At 36.2% G+C, this 17,491-nt stretch overlaps 1 protein-coding gene across 2 annotated transcripts in view; it reads right to left on the minus strand.

The window, feature by feature from the left end:
• The window catches only part of LOC125670187 (integrator complex subunit 1-like), a 41,579-nt gene that overhangs the window by 16,040 nt on the left and 8,048 nt on the right, over positions 1 to 17,491 (minus strand). For both annotated transcript variants that reach the window (XM_056162093.1, XM_048905212.2), the window contains exons 6-26: positions 16,068 to 16,167; positions 14,750 to 14,936; positions 14,227 to 14,372; positions 13,499 to 13,640; positions 11,028 to 11,210; positions 10,797 to 10,905; positions 8,661 to 8,781; positions 7,976 to 8,053; positions 6,014 to 6,171; positions 5,593 to 5,689; positions 4,715 to 4,806; positions 3,944 to 4,004; positions 3,699 to 3,774; positions 3,441 to 3,565; positions 2,822 to 2,951; positions 2,405 to 2,569; positions 1,265 to 1,405; positions 1,043 to 1,180; positions 784 to 888; positions 511 to 678; positions 236 to 347 (exon numbers count right to left, since the gene is read on the minus strand). In XM_056162093.1, coding sequence (XP_056018068.1) covers positions 236 to 347; positions 511 to 678; positions 784 to 888; positions 1,043 to 1,180; positions 1,265 to 1,405; positions 2,405 to 2,569; positions 2,822 to 2,951; positions 3,441 to 3,565; positions 3,699 to 3,774; positions 3,944 to 4,004; positions 4,715 to 4,806; positions 5,593 to 5,689; positions 6,014 to 6,171; positions 7,976 to 8,053; positions 8,661 to 8,781; positions 10,797 to 10,905; positions 11,028 to 11,210; positions 13,499 to 13,640; positions 14,227 to 14,372; positions 14,750 to 14,936; positions 16,068 to 16,167 — 2,634 coding nt within the window. The remainder of the gene's footprint in view (positions 1 to 235; positions 348 to 510; positions 679 to 783; positions 889 to 1,042; positions 1,181 to 1,264; positions 1,406 to 2,404; positions 2,570 to 2,821; positions 2,952 to 3,440; positions 3,566 to 3,698; positions 3,775 to 3,943; positions 4,005 to 4,714; positions 4,807 to 5,592; positions 5,690 to 6,013; positions 6,172 to 7,975; positions 8,054 to 8,660; positions 8,782 to 10,796; positions 10,906 to 11,027; positions 11,211 to 13,498; positions 13,641 to 14,226; positions 14,373 to 14,749; positions 14,937 to 16,067; positions 16,168 to 17,491) is intronic.

Genomic DNA, 17,491 nt, shown 5'->3' on the forward strand with positions numbered 1-17,491 from the left:
TTATCCCAATAGTAACTTACCATTTGGAGGTCAATAAGTAGAATTATCCCAATAGTAACTTACCATTCGGAGGTCAATAAGTAGAATTATCCCAATAGTAACTTACCATTCGGAGGTCAATAAGTAGAATTATCCCAATAGTAACTTACCATTTGGAGGTCCATAAGTAGAATTATAACAATAGTAACTTACCATTTAGAGGTCAATAAGTAGAATTATCACAATAGTAACTTACCATTCGGAGGTCCATAAGTGAGTAGAATTATCATGGCATGAACAACCAACACATGCATAGTGGCTGAATCTCCTCCTTCCCACTGCAGCAAGATCTGGTCCTGGGTGTTGGACTGTTAAAAGACATCAACTTATTTTACTTTTCTAATTCTTATGATCATACTTTTAAATCCTTTATGAGTGACAGTCCTGATCAGTGCATTAGAAAACACTGCCATGAAGAGTTATATTTAGGAGATGTATCCATTACCTGTGTTTATAATCATGTCTACGTACCCAGGAATATGCCTCTTTGTTCGGTTTCTTGGCCTTGGTCAGATAATTGAAGTACAGGGAGTGCAATGCTGTCAGGGTGAGGTGAGCCATTTCAATCTTACAGTCCTCTTCCAGGGGCAATATATGATTTACAACTGTAGTTCTGTCTACTATCAAATTGGCTATGTCCTGTTGAAAAGTGATAGATACATGATTAATTAAAGGGTCAGAATAGCTTACCAACAAAAAACCAAAGCCACTCAAAGTTAACAAATGCAACAGAAACATTCTCACCAATGCAATATCATCTAGATCATGGAGACTCTTGTGCTCGGTTTGTTGTGATAGGAACATAATGTAAGCACTGACCAGACCAGGATCTGTTTCTATTTGACAGGCCTGGAATGAAACATTTTGGAAAAATACAGGTACATGATATCTTGCAGTCTTTTACCACTGGTATATACACATTTACATTATACATAAAAATTAATCTCTATGATTATAAAAGTACAGTATCTAGAATAAAAGAACACATTAGCAAATCTTATACCTGTCTGAGAGACTCTGTAATTTGTGGGTAGACATCAGGAAACATTGGGATGAGTGGAAGGTCCTTACAAAGCCATTTGTAAGGGACACTGTCGTCAGTTTCCATGGCATCGTCCTTAGCAATTACCATGGATAAACCCTAAAAATTTCATCAAAACAGCTGATTACAACTTTCCTACTGAAGTGAAAATTTTGTAGATATTTCGAAAATGTGAACTTTTACCCTTATGGCCAGCACCCTGTTGGCAGCTTGATTGGAGGAAAGCCTTTTCAAGAAGTAATCCAGAACCTGGGGGGTCATTTCACTCTCTCCCCACACCAATCCCTGGAGCCTATGCAACAATTGCTCCCTTTTCCTCAGTTTCTGAAAGATTGCCACACACACTGTTTGTATATCTTTGATGTAGTATGCTACATGCACCTTTAAGTACATCTTGAACATAAACAAAAGGTATGGTATAAACTCGTAAAAACATGTAAATCGGTTTTTCGGGAGTAAAAGTCTGTGCCTGACTTATACGCACATGCTACTGCCAGAATTTTTTTCTTCCATACATCTTAAAAATTGTGACATTTGACGGTGTTTTTAATGTGTTAATGTTCGTTTAATCAGTAGCAAATCACAATAAGTGATCATTAAAATAGCAAAATAACAATCCCAAGTACTTACCACTGTAATTTATTAGCAAATATATATTTAATTCATCGTTTTTACGTGTTGATTAAAGTTAATATATAGTAGTTTTGATGTGAACATTTCATGAAGAACAGGCCCGATAACCATTAATAAAGTATATCATTAATATCAGTATTCCGTATTTACCTAATTTTTTGGTAATTAATGGATCAACCTCTACAGGAGGGATGGCTTGGGCAGTGAACACCCCCTGATAGGCAGGGAGTATCTCATAACTAAATTTCTATTTCAGATATCCAATTTTGTGAGGTAAAATTATAGGTTAAAAAAAATGAAACTGTAAAAATATTTTCATATTCATTCAGTGTGTTTAAAATGAAGTTACTGGTTATAAAGATTTAGATTGATGTACAGAAAATATATACATAAAAGAGATACAACTCTTACTATAAAATAGGTATCAACCCGACTCATATGAGGGTCCATGAAAAATTCCTAAAAATTTCTCTGAAATAAGGATCTTCAACTTATAACTTAAAAGTCGGTGTACCACATTTCAAATGAAATACTGTACATAAACTGATAAACACATTCACGTACATGCATACACACATGTACGTTTGCTGTATAATGTCCCTGTTTTGTTTTTACATGAAGGATTTATATTAAAGTAAACATTTTAAGAGACAGTGTATGCACACGGAGTAACACGACACACAGACAGACCTGTTTGTGCTTGTGTTTCCCCATCTGTTTAGTGTCCTCCTCTATAGAGGGAGTCTCCTCATCATGGAGAAGAAACTCACACAGGCACTGAACAGGAAGGACCTCTAGAGACCCCTCACTGGACTCCACCAGCTCGGCCAACCACGACATCGACTGGGAACTACCCTGTAACCATACAATGACAACTGCACTTCAACCGAGTTCAGAAAAACAACGTTTTAGGAATATGTATTCCATAAATTCCAATTTGTCTATGCTGATGTCAAAATTCGTGTGTTACATGTACAAACTTTGAATGAAATGGAGTGTATAAAACAAATAACTATGATCTACATCCCTGAGTAAAAGAACATTGCCTCCTGTATACTACATGTATCTACTATGTTCAGAAGATAAGAATTCTTCTGGCATTATCACCTGTCTTTGAATAATGTCTAACAGGAAGTCGGGCTGCCGACTCCTACACAGCATCTGTCCGATCCTCAGGTTGTCATTTAACAGCTTCAGCTGCTCCGTTATTGCAGTTGGAGGGTTTCTAGCTATTCCACTGAAATCAAGCAATATATCATATTAAACAAAACAAGATGTACTGTGAGCAATGCTCACTAAGAATACCCCCCGCTTACCCCAATCTCTCAAAGGGTGTCATTAATAGGTATAAATAAACTTCAGTATTATGATCCAAAAGGTAAAGCCGTTAAAGAATTTAAATGGAAACCATATTGCTACTTCGATGTCCAGTGCGTTTGACCTTTGACCTTTTGACCCCGAAATCGATAGGGAACATCTTCATCCCATGGGTAGTCCATATGTATGATATGGTGACTGTAGGTGGAAAGGATAATGCTTTAGAGCCCGGAAACCATTGTGTCTACAGACGGACGGACAGACAGACGGACAACCCGATTCCAGTATATCCCCCCCCCCCCCCCCCCCACCACAACTTGTTGCGGGGGGTATAAAAATCAGGGCATTTGCAAGCACTGTGATAAATCTTTCACAGAGCAGCTTTCTACTGCTGTTGTCTATATCTTACTTAGGATCCATGGTGGTGAGCTGTGAGATGAGCAGACTGTTGGCTTCTGTGATGGTAACTTTACTGGTGGCAGCCGCTAGGTGAGTCTCAAACTCCAGAATCTGCTGCCTCTCTTGCTGAGCAAACTGTCAACACAGCAGAAATATTTTGCTTAAATGTCAGATCAATACAATCTAACACCTGTGCTTATCAGAGAAACATTGGAGTACACAGTCGAAATTGATTAAATATGTGAGGGTTAGTTTGGTCTCATCCAACCTGTTTTTCTTTATTGCTAATGTCCTCCACTGACAATTCATCATCTGCCATTGTGGGTGGGGGGAATGCAAAGTTCCTATAAATACACACACAAAACTCTTACTACAACGCTGAGGAATCTTACATGTAGTTGGAATTAATTATGTATGTGAGCAAACTAAACTATGAAGGGGGACGGGGGATTCTCACTTCAAATGTAACAGATTTTTTTTTTCAAGACAATGAGATAGACTCAGTTTCCTTACCCAGTCATAACCTGTTCCATTAAGCATTTCAGTGTTGGATAATTCTTCCAGCCAGTCAGTCCTGTTTAAAATACAATATAGTCAACGCATAAAGGTCAATGAAAGATAAAACTCACTGTTGGCTTCCCAATTATTCTTGAATTATTCTTTTAATTCTTTTTTTTTTTTTTTAGGAACGCTTATTCTACACTACATGTAACTGTATCCAGGGTAAATTTCATCTTCATTTTAATTTTGCCCATTTCGCTCTTATCAGATATGAGCAAATTTAAAACTGGACAGATACAAATTTGTTAATTATTTTGAAGTTGTAAAAAAGACTTTGGGCAAAAAAAATACATGTAACATAGAGCAAAAATTTCCCTGTAAACAGTATTACTATACATGTTTAAACAAGCTTTCTGAGAGAATTGCTACAAGATGTGTTTGTGAAACACTGATGCCCAAGATTACAACATTTTAGTGAAAAATTTTCAAAGTAAGTCATAGTTCAATTTCAAGGTCACAAAGTCAACAAATTTGGTAATAATGGAAAGGTCTTCTCACAAGCAATGCAAGTGCTAAATATAACAGCAGTGCCTTACAGTTAATTTCTAATTGAGGTCAAAGCAACCTAGTTTTAGGTCTCAACATGCACTCTCCTTACAATGCATGAAATGACAAGATTGATAATTGTAAATCTCTCAGTGTTAGAATTATAAGCTGGACACAGAAAAGTTAACAGAAAGACACACGACTGTGCCATACCATTGTACAAAAGTGATTTCTTACCAAATGTTCGTGGATTAAATGCAGCTAGAATTAGCAAAATAACCCAGGATTTCCAGTACAGATTAGAGATTGCCAGTGTGGGTGGTTTGTACCTGAAGTAAAATCAACATAATTAGAATTGAAACACACTGGAAATCACAGTGCTGTTATGCATGTATATTAATGATGATGCAGTCACAAGGTAAAACGTCCTGGTCCTTACCCTTTCGGGAGTGTGATATCTGTCGAATGTCTTACTCTTTCGGTAGTGCGATATCTGTTGAATGTCTTACCCTTTCAGTAGTGTGATATCTGTTGAATGTCTTACCCTTTCAATAGTGCGATATCTGTAGAATGTCTTACCCTTTCGATAGTGCGATATCTATAGAATGTCTTACCCTTTCGATAGTGCGATATCTATAGAATGTCTTACCCTTTCGGTAGTGTGATATCTGTTGAATGTCTTACCCTTTCAATAGTGTGATATCTGTTGAATGTCTTACTCTTTCGGTAGTGTGATATCTGTTGGATGTCTTACCCTTTCAATAGTGTGATATCTGTTGGATGTCTTACCCTTTTGGTAGTGTGATATCTGTTGAATGTCTTACCCTTTCAATAGTGTGATATCTGTTGGATGTCTTACCCTTTCGGTAGTGTGATATCTGTTGGATGTCTTACCCGGTATTTGTTGGGTGACTTACCATTTCGATAGTGTGATATCTGTTGGATGTCTTACCCTTTCGGTAGCGTGATATCTGTTGGATGACTTACCATTTCGGTAGTGTGATATCTACTGGATGTCTTACCCGGTATTTGTTGGGTGACTTATCGTTTCGGTAGTGTGATATCTGTTGGATGTCTTACCCTTTCGGTAGTGTGATATCTGTAGAATGTCTTACCCTTTCGGTAGTGTGATATCTGTTGGATGTCTGTAGCTGCACAAATTCAGCAGAGCATCCACAAGTTCTAACTTCTCCATTTGCAACACTACTTGACCTAGAAAATACACCATTTGTGTTTGTGAAGAGGGGGCATGGAGATCAAGGAAACAATTTTAAAACATATAATATCTACATGTACATACAGTACATAGACAATGCTAACAATACCTACATTGTACATTTATAATGCTAACATTATATACATTGTACATTGTATAATGCTAACATTATATACATTGTACATTTATAATGCTAACATTATAAACATTGTACATTTATAATGCTAACATTATAAACATTGTACATTTATAATGCTATAACATTTCACTGAAACATTGCTACTGGTTAAAGATGAGGTGTACAGATAATGGTCACTTACCATCCAGACATAGACTGGCCGCTCTCTTGACCAGCTGGTCAGCTAATTCAACAGCATCTACCTGACCTAGTGGTAACTCTCGGGAGAGTCCAATCACCAGAACTCTCATAAGGGTATCCTCTAGCACAGGAACATTTGTGGCCAGGTGTAGGAATGTACTGTGTGTGAAAGTTACATACTAGTTTCATAAGAAAAATACAATTAATAACTAAACACAGTAAATTTAAGATGTTCATTAAAATTCTGAAATATGTTTTTGAAAAATGATGTGTTTGTGAAACACAAGTATTCGTGACAATTTTGAACTTAATGAATGGTCTTTAGTAGTCACATATTCTACAAGCATAGCAAAAACAAGTACGGAAAACAGTTATTACCCCCCCCCCCCTTTTCTTCAGAAATTTTCAAAGTCTAAGGGCAATAACTTTGGTGAAAATAGGTCGATCAACAAGAAACTCAAAGTTGACCTCCAAGTCATCAATGTAAAGGAAAATTACAAATATCAACTCATCCTAAAGCACAGCAAAGACTAGCTGTGTCAAAGCTACACAAAAAATACCATCCAAGGGCCACAACTCTCCCAAAAGTTATCCGACCAGACCCATTTGAGTATTTGACCTGTGATACATGTAAATCTATATTCAAATCTATATCTCACATTTCAATTAGAATATTGTTCCTGCATGACAGATCATGAGACCATGGGGCATAACTCTGCCAAAAATTATCCGACTGGAACTACATAGCAATCTCACCTGCATATTCTTGTGGTACATGTATATCTACATCCCAAATTTCAATTCAAAATGTCCATGTGTGACTGAGATACTGAGTGGAAACTCAATTGTTTGAAATTTTCTACGTCCAATGTTCATAATTGTTCAAATTCTGCAAGTCTATATATCAGTTTGTGATGTTTATTATTCTACATGAATGAATTTACTAATAAAGCTTATTTATGACATTTGTTGTCGTACACTGGCTGTTAAAATTAACCCGACCGCCAGGCTTTTGTATGAGATTCAGTCCATTCTCCTGAAAAATAGACCGTCTTGGATAGTTGAGCGGGCTGTAATTTCCAATCCTGGCATAACCCTGTATAACTTTTTTATTGACCTGACCCAAACTTGAACTGCCCCTATTTTGTGGCCCCATCCTACCCTGGGGGGTCATGATTTTTACAAACTTAAATCTGCACTATGTCAGGAAGCTTTCATGCAAATATAAACTTCTTTGGCCCAATGGTTCTTGAGAAGAAGATTTCTAAAGATTTTTTTCTATATATTAGTATGTAAAACTTCGATCCCCTATTGTGGCTCCATCCTACCCCTAGGGATCATGATTTTTACAAACTCGAATCTGCACAATAACAGAAAGCTTTCATGTAAATTTCTACTTTCCTGGCTCAGTGGTTCTAGAGAAGAAGATTTTTAAAGATTTTCCTTATATATTAGTAGGTAAAACTTTGATCACCTATTGTGACCTCCAGGGGTCATGCTTTTAACAAACTTGAATCTCCACAATGTCAGGAAGCTTTCATGTAAATTTCAGCTCTTCAAGCCCAGAGGTTCTTGAGAAGATTTTTAAATGACCCCACCCTATTTTTGCATTTTTGTGATTATCTCCCCTTTGAAAGGGATATGGCTCTTCATTTGTGCAAACTTGAAAGCCCTTCACCCAATGATGCTTTTTGCCAAGTTTGGTTGAAATTGGCCCAGTGGTTCTGGAGAAGAAGTCGAAAATATAAAAAGTTTACAGACAGATGGACAGACATACAGACGACGGACAACAGGTGATCAGAAAAGCTCAGGTGAGCTAAAAAGGGGTAATACTATATGCCCTGACCATTTCATGGCCCAGGGGTAGGGGGGATAAAATAGACATGGCCTCCATTTCTCTGTTGTACATGTAGATATAATATTAGTGAGTATAAATTTACTTCATGCTGCATATGTACATTACCTTCTATCAGCCTCCAGGGGCCAATTGTCCTTGTTGTAGTACTGATCTGCACTCTCCATGAAAAGAACCTTGTGAAGACTGTCCAATCACAAAATGAAACACATCTTACAATGAAAAGAACCTTGTGAAGACTGTCCAATCATAAAATAAGACACATCTTACAATGAAAAGAACCTTGTGAAGACTGTCCAATCATAAAATAAGACACATCTTACAATGAAAAGAACCTTGTGAAGACTGTCCAATCATAAAATAAGACACATCTTAAAATGAAAAGAACCTTGTGAAGACTGTCCAATCATAAAATAAGACACATCTTACAATGAAAAGAACCTTGTGAAGACTCCAATCACAAAATAAGACACATCTTAAAAAGGAATTTACTGCAGTGTTACTGACATTCCCTATTGTAGAACAAAGCAGTTTTCTTTCAAATTACAGGGTGTGTGTTGCTTATTTCAAATAAAATTCATGAAGGGCAAAGTGTAATGAACCACATCTGAGGCAGCAATATGAGAACAAGAGGACGGTCGAAGTTTGTGAAACTTGTGTCCAATCCCTTTGTAATTGTATTACAATAAAATATGTTCAAACGAACAGGAAGGTACAAGTTTTAAATGATACATATGAAAGAGAATCGTATATGACAAATTGGAGGTAATCAGTAAACATGTGAGACACTTACCAGTGCACATACTCTGAGAGCTTGACCTCAATGACCTTGGGTACTATGGTATGAAGCCACCAAACAGAGTCTCTCTGTATCAGTGCCACTTGTTGGCGAAAACTGTGCAGAGTTCCCAGATCTGTTGAAAAAAACACGACATTGTATTTGTAATTTTCAAATGCATAAAATCTTTGAATAACAACAAGCAATGCAGTAATAAAATCATATTTTGCTGACTATCATGGTGTGTTATGAATGTTCAAGGTCAAAGTTTACAACAACAACACTGTATTATCCAAAAGTTTGGCTTATTCTTTAAACATAACAAAAACTTACATGTAACATGCTTTTCTTAAATATGCACAAGACAAAATTAGTTAATATAACTGTCTTGTAAGTTTCCCTATCAGAATTGATCAACTTATTTACAATGGCAAATACTACTGAGGAGGGAAAGATCATATGATGCTCTGTCACAATCATGTGATGCTCTCTGTCACAATCATGTGATGCTCTGTCACAATCATGTGATGCTCTCTGTCACAATCACGTGATACTCTCTGTCACAATCATGTGATGCTCTGTCACAATCATGTGATGCTCTCTGTCACAATCACGTGATACTCTCTGTCACAATCATGTGATGCTCTCTGTCACAATCACGTGATACTCTCTGTCACAATCATGTGATGTTTCTGTCACAATCATGTGATGCTCTCTGTCACAATCATGTGATGGCTGTTGCTTTCGTAAACAGATTCCTGTTTTATGTATGGGCTGTGCTTTGGTTCAAAATTGATGTTTCTGTTGGTGTGTGTGATGAAAATACATGATAACTACAGGGTTTGACATTTACTTTTTTGAGCACTAGACCAGTCGGGCTACTTCAAATGATTTTTACTAGACCTGGCCTTACATCAACAAGCCCTGACCAACTTACCAGAGAAAAAAACCCTGGTGGTTTCTCCATATTTAAGTACATAATTCAAATGACAAATGTTAAGTTTAAACTAAAACGTACTTAATTGTCTCAAAAACATCTTTTAGTCTCGTCATTCAATTTAATGCTTTTATTTTCAAACGCATTTTCTGTTTCTTTAAATTCTACTCGGCACAGAAATTCTTTAGTCCATTTGTTAGAATAAAATGGCCTCAAAATTTCTATTTCACAAGCCCTGTTTTGTTTCTTCCCAACCTATTCCTTTTTTTCTCTCGGAACATCCTTCCTTGAGGACGAGAAGTCGAGACATTCCCACACATGTGTCAACACCGAAAAATAGCTATTTACGATGTAATTTATTAATTTGATATTCAATTAAAATAATCTGTTTTGGTTTTTTTAAACGAAACTAAATTCAGTTTATATCTATTTATCCGAAACATAACTTTACACACATTAACAAAGAGTAAATGTCGTAAAACATCACTTCTGACAGCGACTTATATATTAGAACTAAAAATAGAGATTTTGTCATCACGCGGTTCAAAATTGCTCGCAAACTCTTTACAGTTATTTTTGTTAGTTAAAAATAAGATATCTTATGGTTTAAACTAAAGTTTCTTGCTTATTTTTTCAACACGACCAGTCGGACTAGTAAAATGATATTTTACCCGACCTGACCTATCATTTAGTAGACTCGGTCGGTCGGACGTGCCTTAGTGTCAAACCCTGAACTAGGTTGAAATATTTGTATTTTGTCTAAATAGAATTCAAATTTTGAAATAACAATAAAGTCTGAACTATACACATTCTCTCCAGAATCATGCACTTTTGTTTACAGATGCACATGCATCACTTTCACTGAATTTGTTGCATTACCTGACAATAAATACTATTTCACAACATTATTTCACATTATCTCTTACAAAAAAATGTTATCAGATTTGCGATTATGGGAAGATAAAAACTTTGTTACACACACATTTTGCATGAAAACTATCTCAATTTTTTCAGAGAAAAATAAACTGGCCATACAGCTGTTTTCAAAAGTCATTCAACTACATGTATGTACACACCTCATGCCTTACGTTCCATTACAAATACAAATGTACTTAGGATAAATCATATTCATATTTCAAGTTCAATACATTGTAGTCCAAAGACAGTGCCCATGGTAAATTTGATATGTGGCTCTGTTACATTAAAGTGTTTACCTTTCTTCTCGCCTTTTGAGAGCGCAGTGGCCGCCTCCCTGACTTGTGGCGTGATACACAGAAATATGGCCTGGGTCACCAGGTCTCCTATAGACATCACATAACGCTCCTGTAATATCATCAATCTTTTTAGTTTCAATTTTAATCTTGGTTAGGTATTTATAAAAACTTACAGGTTTAAATGAAGATTACACATAAATTTTAATCCAACTCTCTCTGCACATTTCTTACCCTGATATTGTGGTCCAAATCCATAAATTTGGTCTCCACTCTCTCCTGCATCAGCCCTAAACAGAAGGCGGTGATGTTGATGTCATGCTTCAGTGACCTCACAATTTCCCGGAACAAACCTCGAACTGCTCTCAAATAGTCCTCTTTGTTGGCCAGCAAGTCTTGGAAAACCTCAGCTAAGATCTTTGAGCAAAATAAGACTATATATCTTTGGGCCAATTTACCTCCCTAAAATGACTTTGAATTTTTCAAAACAACAGACATATGCACAACTTTCTCATTTATGTTATTGTTAAAAATTTGCAGCTAATCATAAGATATGTCAATATACATGTAAATGTCAGTTTTCAAAATTTTCGAAATTTTGATGATAAAAGTGCACATTTTTTCATTATTTTCCTTTCTGCAAATTTAAAGCAACTTCATGAACAATAATCCTATTGTTACTGGGTGGGCATCTTTCAATGGAAGAAATATCATTTTTGTTCATGAAATCATCTATTTTTAAAAGACATGTAAAAATAACCCAATTTGACCAGAAATCGACAGCAGACAACAAAATGCTTCATTTCTGACATCATATCACAACAAATATGGCTTCATGCATTAGGTATGGCACAGAGAGGATATGAAGATATCGGAAGAAAAACAAATGGTGGTAAAAATATTCATGGTTTTGTTATACATTATGAAAAAGGTTTTTTATGAAATATATATTTCAAATATCAGAGATTTCACTTAAATTTTCACTATTTTCAAGGAGTCAAATTTTTCTCAAATAATGTATTTCTTTCAAATTTAATGTGTAAGCACACTGTTTTAGTGTTATATATCTTGGAATATTGAATTCCACCAACACTGACTTACAGCATACATGTTATTGTTAAATCTAAAGCAAACTAGCATGGCGTCGCACCATGCCCTTTTTGGCTGGCGCCATGTCCTTTTTAATTGCATCATGCCCTTTTTTCTCTATAAAATTTTTAAAAATATTCGTTAACATAAACAATCGTTCTTTATTTGACAAGGTTGATTGAAAAGTTTAAAATCAAGGCAGCAGGTAACAAGAGGTACTGTGAGCAATGCTCACTAAGAATATCCCCCGATTACCCCAATCTCCCAAAGGGCGTTGGTAATAGGTATAAACTACCTCTTTTCTGAGTGTAAAAAACAAATGGCATGACAAACCGAACCATATTGCTACTTCGATGTCCAGTGCGCTTGACCTTTGACCTTTTGACCCCAAAATCGATAGGGAACATCTTCATTCCATGGGTAGTCTATATGTATGATATGGTGACGGTAGGTGGAAAGGATAACGCTTTAGAGCCTGGAAACCATATTGCTACTTCGATGTCCAGTGCGCTTGACCTTTGACCTTTTGACTCCAAAATTGATAGGGAACATCTTCATCCCATGGGTAGTCCATATATATGATATGGTGACGGTAGGTGGAAAGGATAATGCTTTAGAGCCCGGAAATCATTGCGTCTACAGACAGACGGCCGGACAGACGGCCGGACAACCCGATTCCAGTATACCCCCCCCACAACTTGTTGCGGGGGGTATAATAACTTTTAAAGAGGCTAAATGATCATAGTATGATGCAATGAGATTGCCTCGAAATTGTCTTGCCATGACAAAAAGTGCCCTTTTGAATATATGATATGTGTGCCCTCTCTAGATCCTAGATTTAACACTACATGTACTTGCATTTACAGTGAACTGCTCATTATGACCTAGTTGTACTTTTAGCTAAATGTACATTTATCAATCTGTATTTCTGTTTCATACAGTTTGTCCTACAGTGTCGATACATGTTCCATATTTACCCTAGTTGATTGTTCGCCTGTTTTCTGGAACAGCGTATTGATAATGTTCTATATTTACCCTAGTTGACTGTTTGCCCGTTTTCTGGAACAGCGTAGTGATAATGTTCCATATTTACCCTAGTTGATTGTTTGCCCGTTTTCTGGAACAGCATAGTGATAATGTTCTATATTTACCCTAGTTGACTGTTCGCCTGTTTTCTGAAACAGCGTAGTGATAATGTTCCATATTTACCCTAGTTGATTGTTTGCCCGTTTTCTGGAACAGCGTAGTGATAATGTTCTATATTTACCATAGTTGAGTGTTCACACCGTTTTTTGGAACAGCGTAGTGATAATGTTCTATATTTACCCTAGTTGATTGTTTGCCCGTTTTCTGGAACAGCGTAGTGATAATGTTCCATATTTACCCTAGTTGATTGTTTGCCCGTTTTCTGGAACAGCGTAGTGATAATGTTCTATATTTACCCTAGTTGATTGTTTGCCCGTTTTCTGGAACAGCGTAGTGATAATGTTCTATATTTACCCTAGTTGATTGTTTGCCCGTTTTCTGGAACAGCGTAGTGATAATGTTCTATATTTACCCTAGTTGATTGTTTGCCCGTTTTCTGGAACAGCGTAGTGATAATGTTCTATATTTACCCTAGTTGATTGTTCGCCCGTTTTCTGGAACAGCGTAGTGATAATGGCCATGTTGTTGGGATTTCGAGTGTTGGACAACTCGTTGTAGATGGTGTGGGTCATGATCATACGGATATTCTCTGGATGTTGGTCCAATAACTCTCTGAAAATTCAAACATACTGCAGTATTTCAGATTAGTGGTAATGACCATACATGTAGCTCTTACTATTGTAGATTCCTAAATATACACAAGGAATTTAGTTTCACATAATTTCACAAGAAACATCACTCACAAAATAAAATTACTTGCCTTCATTTTCAAATTGATAAAATATATGTAAAAATTCTCAATCAAGAGACCACTTGTGAATTCATGTTCATGCGATTTGATGTTTACGAGTAATTTCACGGTATTAAGTACTTGGGTAAAATAAGGAATCTACAGTATTGCATAGAGTAATACTTTATCAGTCCTTTACCCAATTCAGATACTGATTTAATTATTGATTGGAGAACACTTCACTAATGAATGTCACATACAAGTCTATACTTTTTGAAAATTTCTAAAATCACAACAAAATATTTCCTATACACTCTGTAATACTTGCATATGAATTTTAAGATTAGGAACAAGAATGGAATTTTTCTGTGTCTATCATTGAGGATATTGATCAGCAAACATTTCTTACAAGAGTTAGTTAATATAATGATATTACACAACAGTAATCTAATAGCAAGGGCAGGGTACCTCAGGCAGTTCAGGAAGTGGTTAAGGAGTGGCTTTGTCTTCATCCTGATCTTGATCAGAATGGCCATGGTTTCTAAATCCTTTTGGTCATGTTGATTACAGTTCATACAGATGGACATTAGTAGATCTTGGGCTGGTCTGGCCAACTAAAACAAATGAGCATATCTTATAAAATGCCACCAAATAAGAAGATCAAGTTTTCTACAGTATGAACTTTCTACTGTTTCTTGTATCAAAACAGCACATTAAGCACCAGCTGTCTGAGATGTCACATAATCTAATAAGGTAATTCACGAACAAGACTTCTCTCATGCAAAATCAGTCAAAATAAAATGCCCTCTTGTCTTAATTTCACTATCCTGTCTCAAGTTTTGTTAGTTTTTTTTTAATTAGGTTGGGGGGGGGGGGGCAGTGACACTCTCTACCTTTTTCAAACTTACTTTTGGATTCAGCAGTCACAAGTTTTGTTTGGGATTGGGGGGAGGGGGGGGGGGGTGACACTCTCAACCTTATTCAGACTTACTTTTGGATTCTGCAGCCACATTTCTAGTCGCTGAGATGCCAGCAGTCTTACTTCACCATATCCACATGTGGCCGTCATGAAGCGGATAAGATTTTTTGAGGTGGCATCCATGGGTTGTCTTTTGTTCAACTGCTCTTTGATGACCTCCATAATGGTCATCTCAATAGTTTCTTGTTGGTAGGGATATCTGATCACAAATACAATGTCCCCATAGATGAGTACGCTTATATGTTAACTTTGGGTATCTTTTTAAACTTTTCTGTTGTACATATATTACACATATCAACAAAACACAGTCATCCAATCAAGGAGAGGCAGAACATTGATCATGTGATTGAAATTTATTTCAGAGTCTCCGCATCTTAATAGTGGCTGTTTTCACTTTAATCTCAGCCTACTAAACTAAGTTACATTGAATACCAGTAGTATGTTGTGATGTCATAGCTGTTAAGTACATTGTGATGTCACAGCAACAAGGCTAACAAACCCAAACAAATTAAAAAATTGCTGGAATGTGATTTTGTTACGGTTTTTCCTCCCTTAAATTTCTCCACATATTCTCTTTCAAATTTAATGAAATATTCAGATTTGATTTGTATGGTTGTTTAGAATTTGCAGATTGAGTACTTCATATTGTCCTTATGTATTTAAAAGTACATGTGTTTGAAAAAAAAAAATCATTTACCCCCCCCCCCCCCCCCCCCCCCCCCCCCCCCCATCAGATCAACGTGACTGTAACAATAGTGAAAATGAGGTTTTATGTAGACAATTCTATGTATTCCATGTACTGCCTGAATAGTGAAAATGAGGTTTTATGTAGACAATTCTATGTATTCCATGTACTGCCTGAATATGTCTAAACCACAAAACCTGCAAAGCCACAGAAAAAAATATTGTATGTATCCATTCCTTGTGGTCTGTACCAAATTTAAGAAAAGCTCATTGACTTTCAGAGAAGGTAACTCTTCCACGCCCACAACTCGACCATAATGACAAGAACTCTCACATGTATTGAGGGTTCCCTATACTAAACAGATTTTACCAAGTATGCAAAAAATTCATTGACAAATACTTTTCCAAGGTCACTGTACTGTCCATCCTTATACATGTACATGTATGTACAAATAAACTCATTTATATTCCTTTGGAAAGCCTCTTTTAAACTCAATCACATCACATTTTAGAATTTTTATGATTTCAATCAATGAAAGGGCACAAGTTCAGTACATCAATGTGCAACTAAAGTCAAAGAGGTCTATGAAGACAAACACACTGTGTATTTTATAGTAGAGATGTGTACATAGGCTGATATTCTCACCTTGAAAGAACTTGGACTGCCTCCATTTCCACCAATGCAGAAATCTTAACTTCAGAGTCTCGGTCATCTTCATCTTGTAAAAAACCAACAACTGGACTGGCTGAAAACACAAATCATAATTTGATAACTTTTAGACACAAACAAGATGTGTTTGTGAAACACAAATGCCCCCGATAATGGCCAATTCCGAAGATGGCCAAGGTCACAAGGGCAAATATCTTGGTACAAGTAGAAAGATCTTGTCAAAAGAAATGCTCATGTACAATATGAAAGCTCTTATATTTACTATTTAGAAGTTAAAGTTTTCAAAAAGTAGGTCAAACTCCAAGGTCACGGGGTCAAAAATGTTGGTACCCACGGAAAGGTCTTGTCACAAGGAATACTCATGTGAAATATCAAAGCTCTATCACTTACTGTTCAAAAGGTATTAGCAAGGTTAAAGTTTTCAAAAAGTAGGTCAAATTCCAAGGTCAAGGGTCAAAAATGTAGGTCAAATGTCAAGGTCAAAAGGTTCAATACTAACGGAAAGATCTTGTAACAAGGAATACTCAAGTGAAATATCAAAACTCTATCTCTTACTGTTCAAAAGTTATTAGCAAGGTTAAAGTTTTCAAAAAGTAGGTCAAACTCCAAGGTCAAGGTCACGGGGTCAAAAATATTGGTACCCACGGAAAGGTCTTGTCACAAGGAATACTCATGTAAAATATCAAAGCTCTATCACTTACTGTTCAAAAGTTATTAGCAAGGTTAAAGTTTCAGACAGAATGACAGAATTACAAAATGACAGACAGGACAAAAACAATATGCCCCCCGATCTTCGATCTCGGGGGCATAAAAAACAATTCCATGTACATGTGTATTCTGGGAAGAAAAAACAAGAGACCCACAGGCCTTGTTGGTCACCTGAGTATTAAAAGAATCACTAGTCCCAAGGGCTTACGAAATCTGGAAAAAAAATTCACGTTCTTAATATGACTAATTTGGACCAGTCCTAGAGTTAAAACCATGGGGTTGCGAAATTCACAATTTTGGTATATCTTTTTCTGCTTTTCCTAAATATGCATTTAGTTTTAAATTGTATCAGCAAACTCAAAGAAGTCTTTCAAATGATAAAGTCAATAATCATTATAATAATTTGGCTCCACCCTAGAACCAAACCATTTATACCCCTTAGAATCATGAAATTTACAAATTTGGTAAAGGGCTACCCTGCTTCTTCTGAATAACCATTTACTTTTAATTTAGCATCAATAGCATTAAAGAAGACGTTTTTTAAATGTTTTACACATAAATACTATATACCAAATTTGGCCCCTCTTTGGAGTCCAAACCTCTACCCCGGGGATCATGAAATTTACAAATTTGGTAAAGGGCTACCTGCTTCTTCTGAATAACCATTTACTTTTAATTTAGCATCAATAGCA

This window comes from Ostrea edulis, chromosome 4 (genome assembly GCF_947568905.1).
Source record: "Ostrea edulis chromosome 4, xbOstEdul1.1, whole genome shotgun sequence".
In the NCBI taxonomy this organism is placed as follows: domain Eukaryota; kingdom Metazoa; phylum Mollusca; class Bivalvia; order Ostreida; family Ostreidae; genus Ostrea; species Ostrea edulis.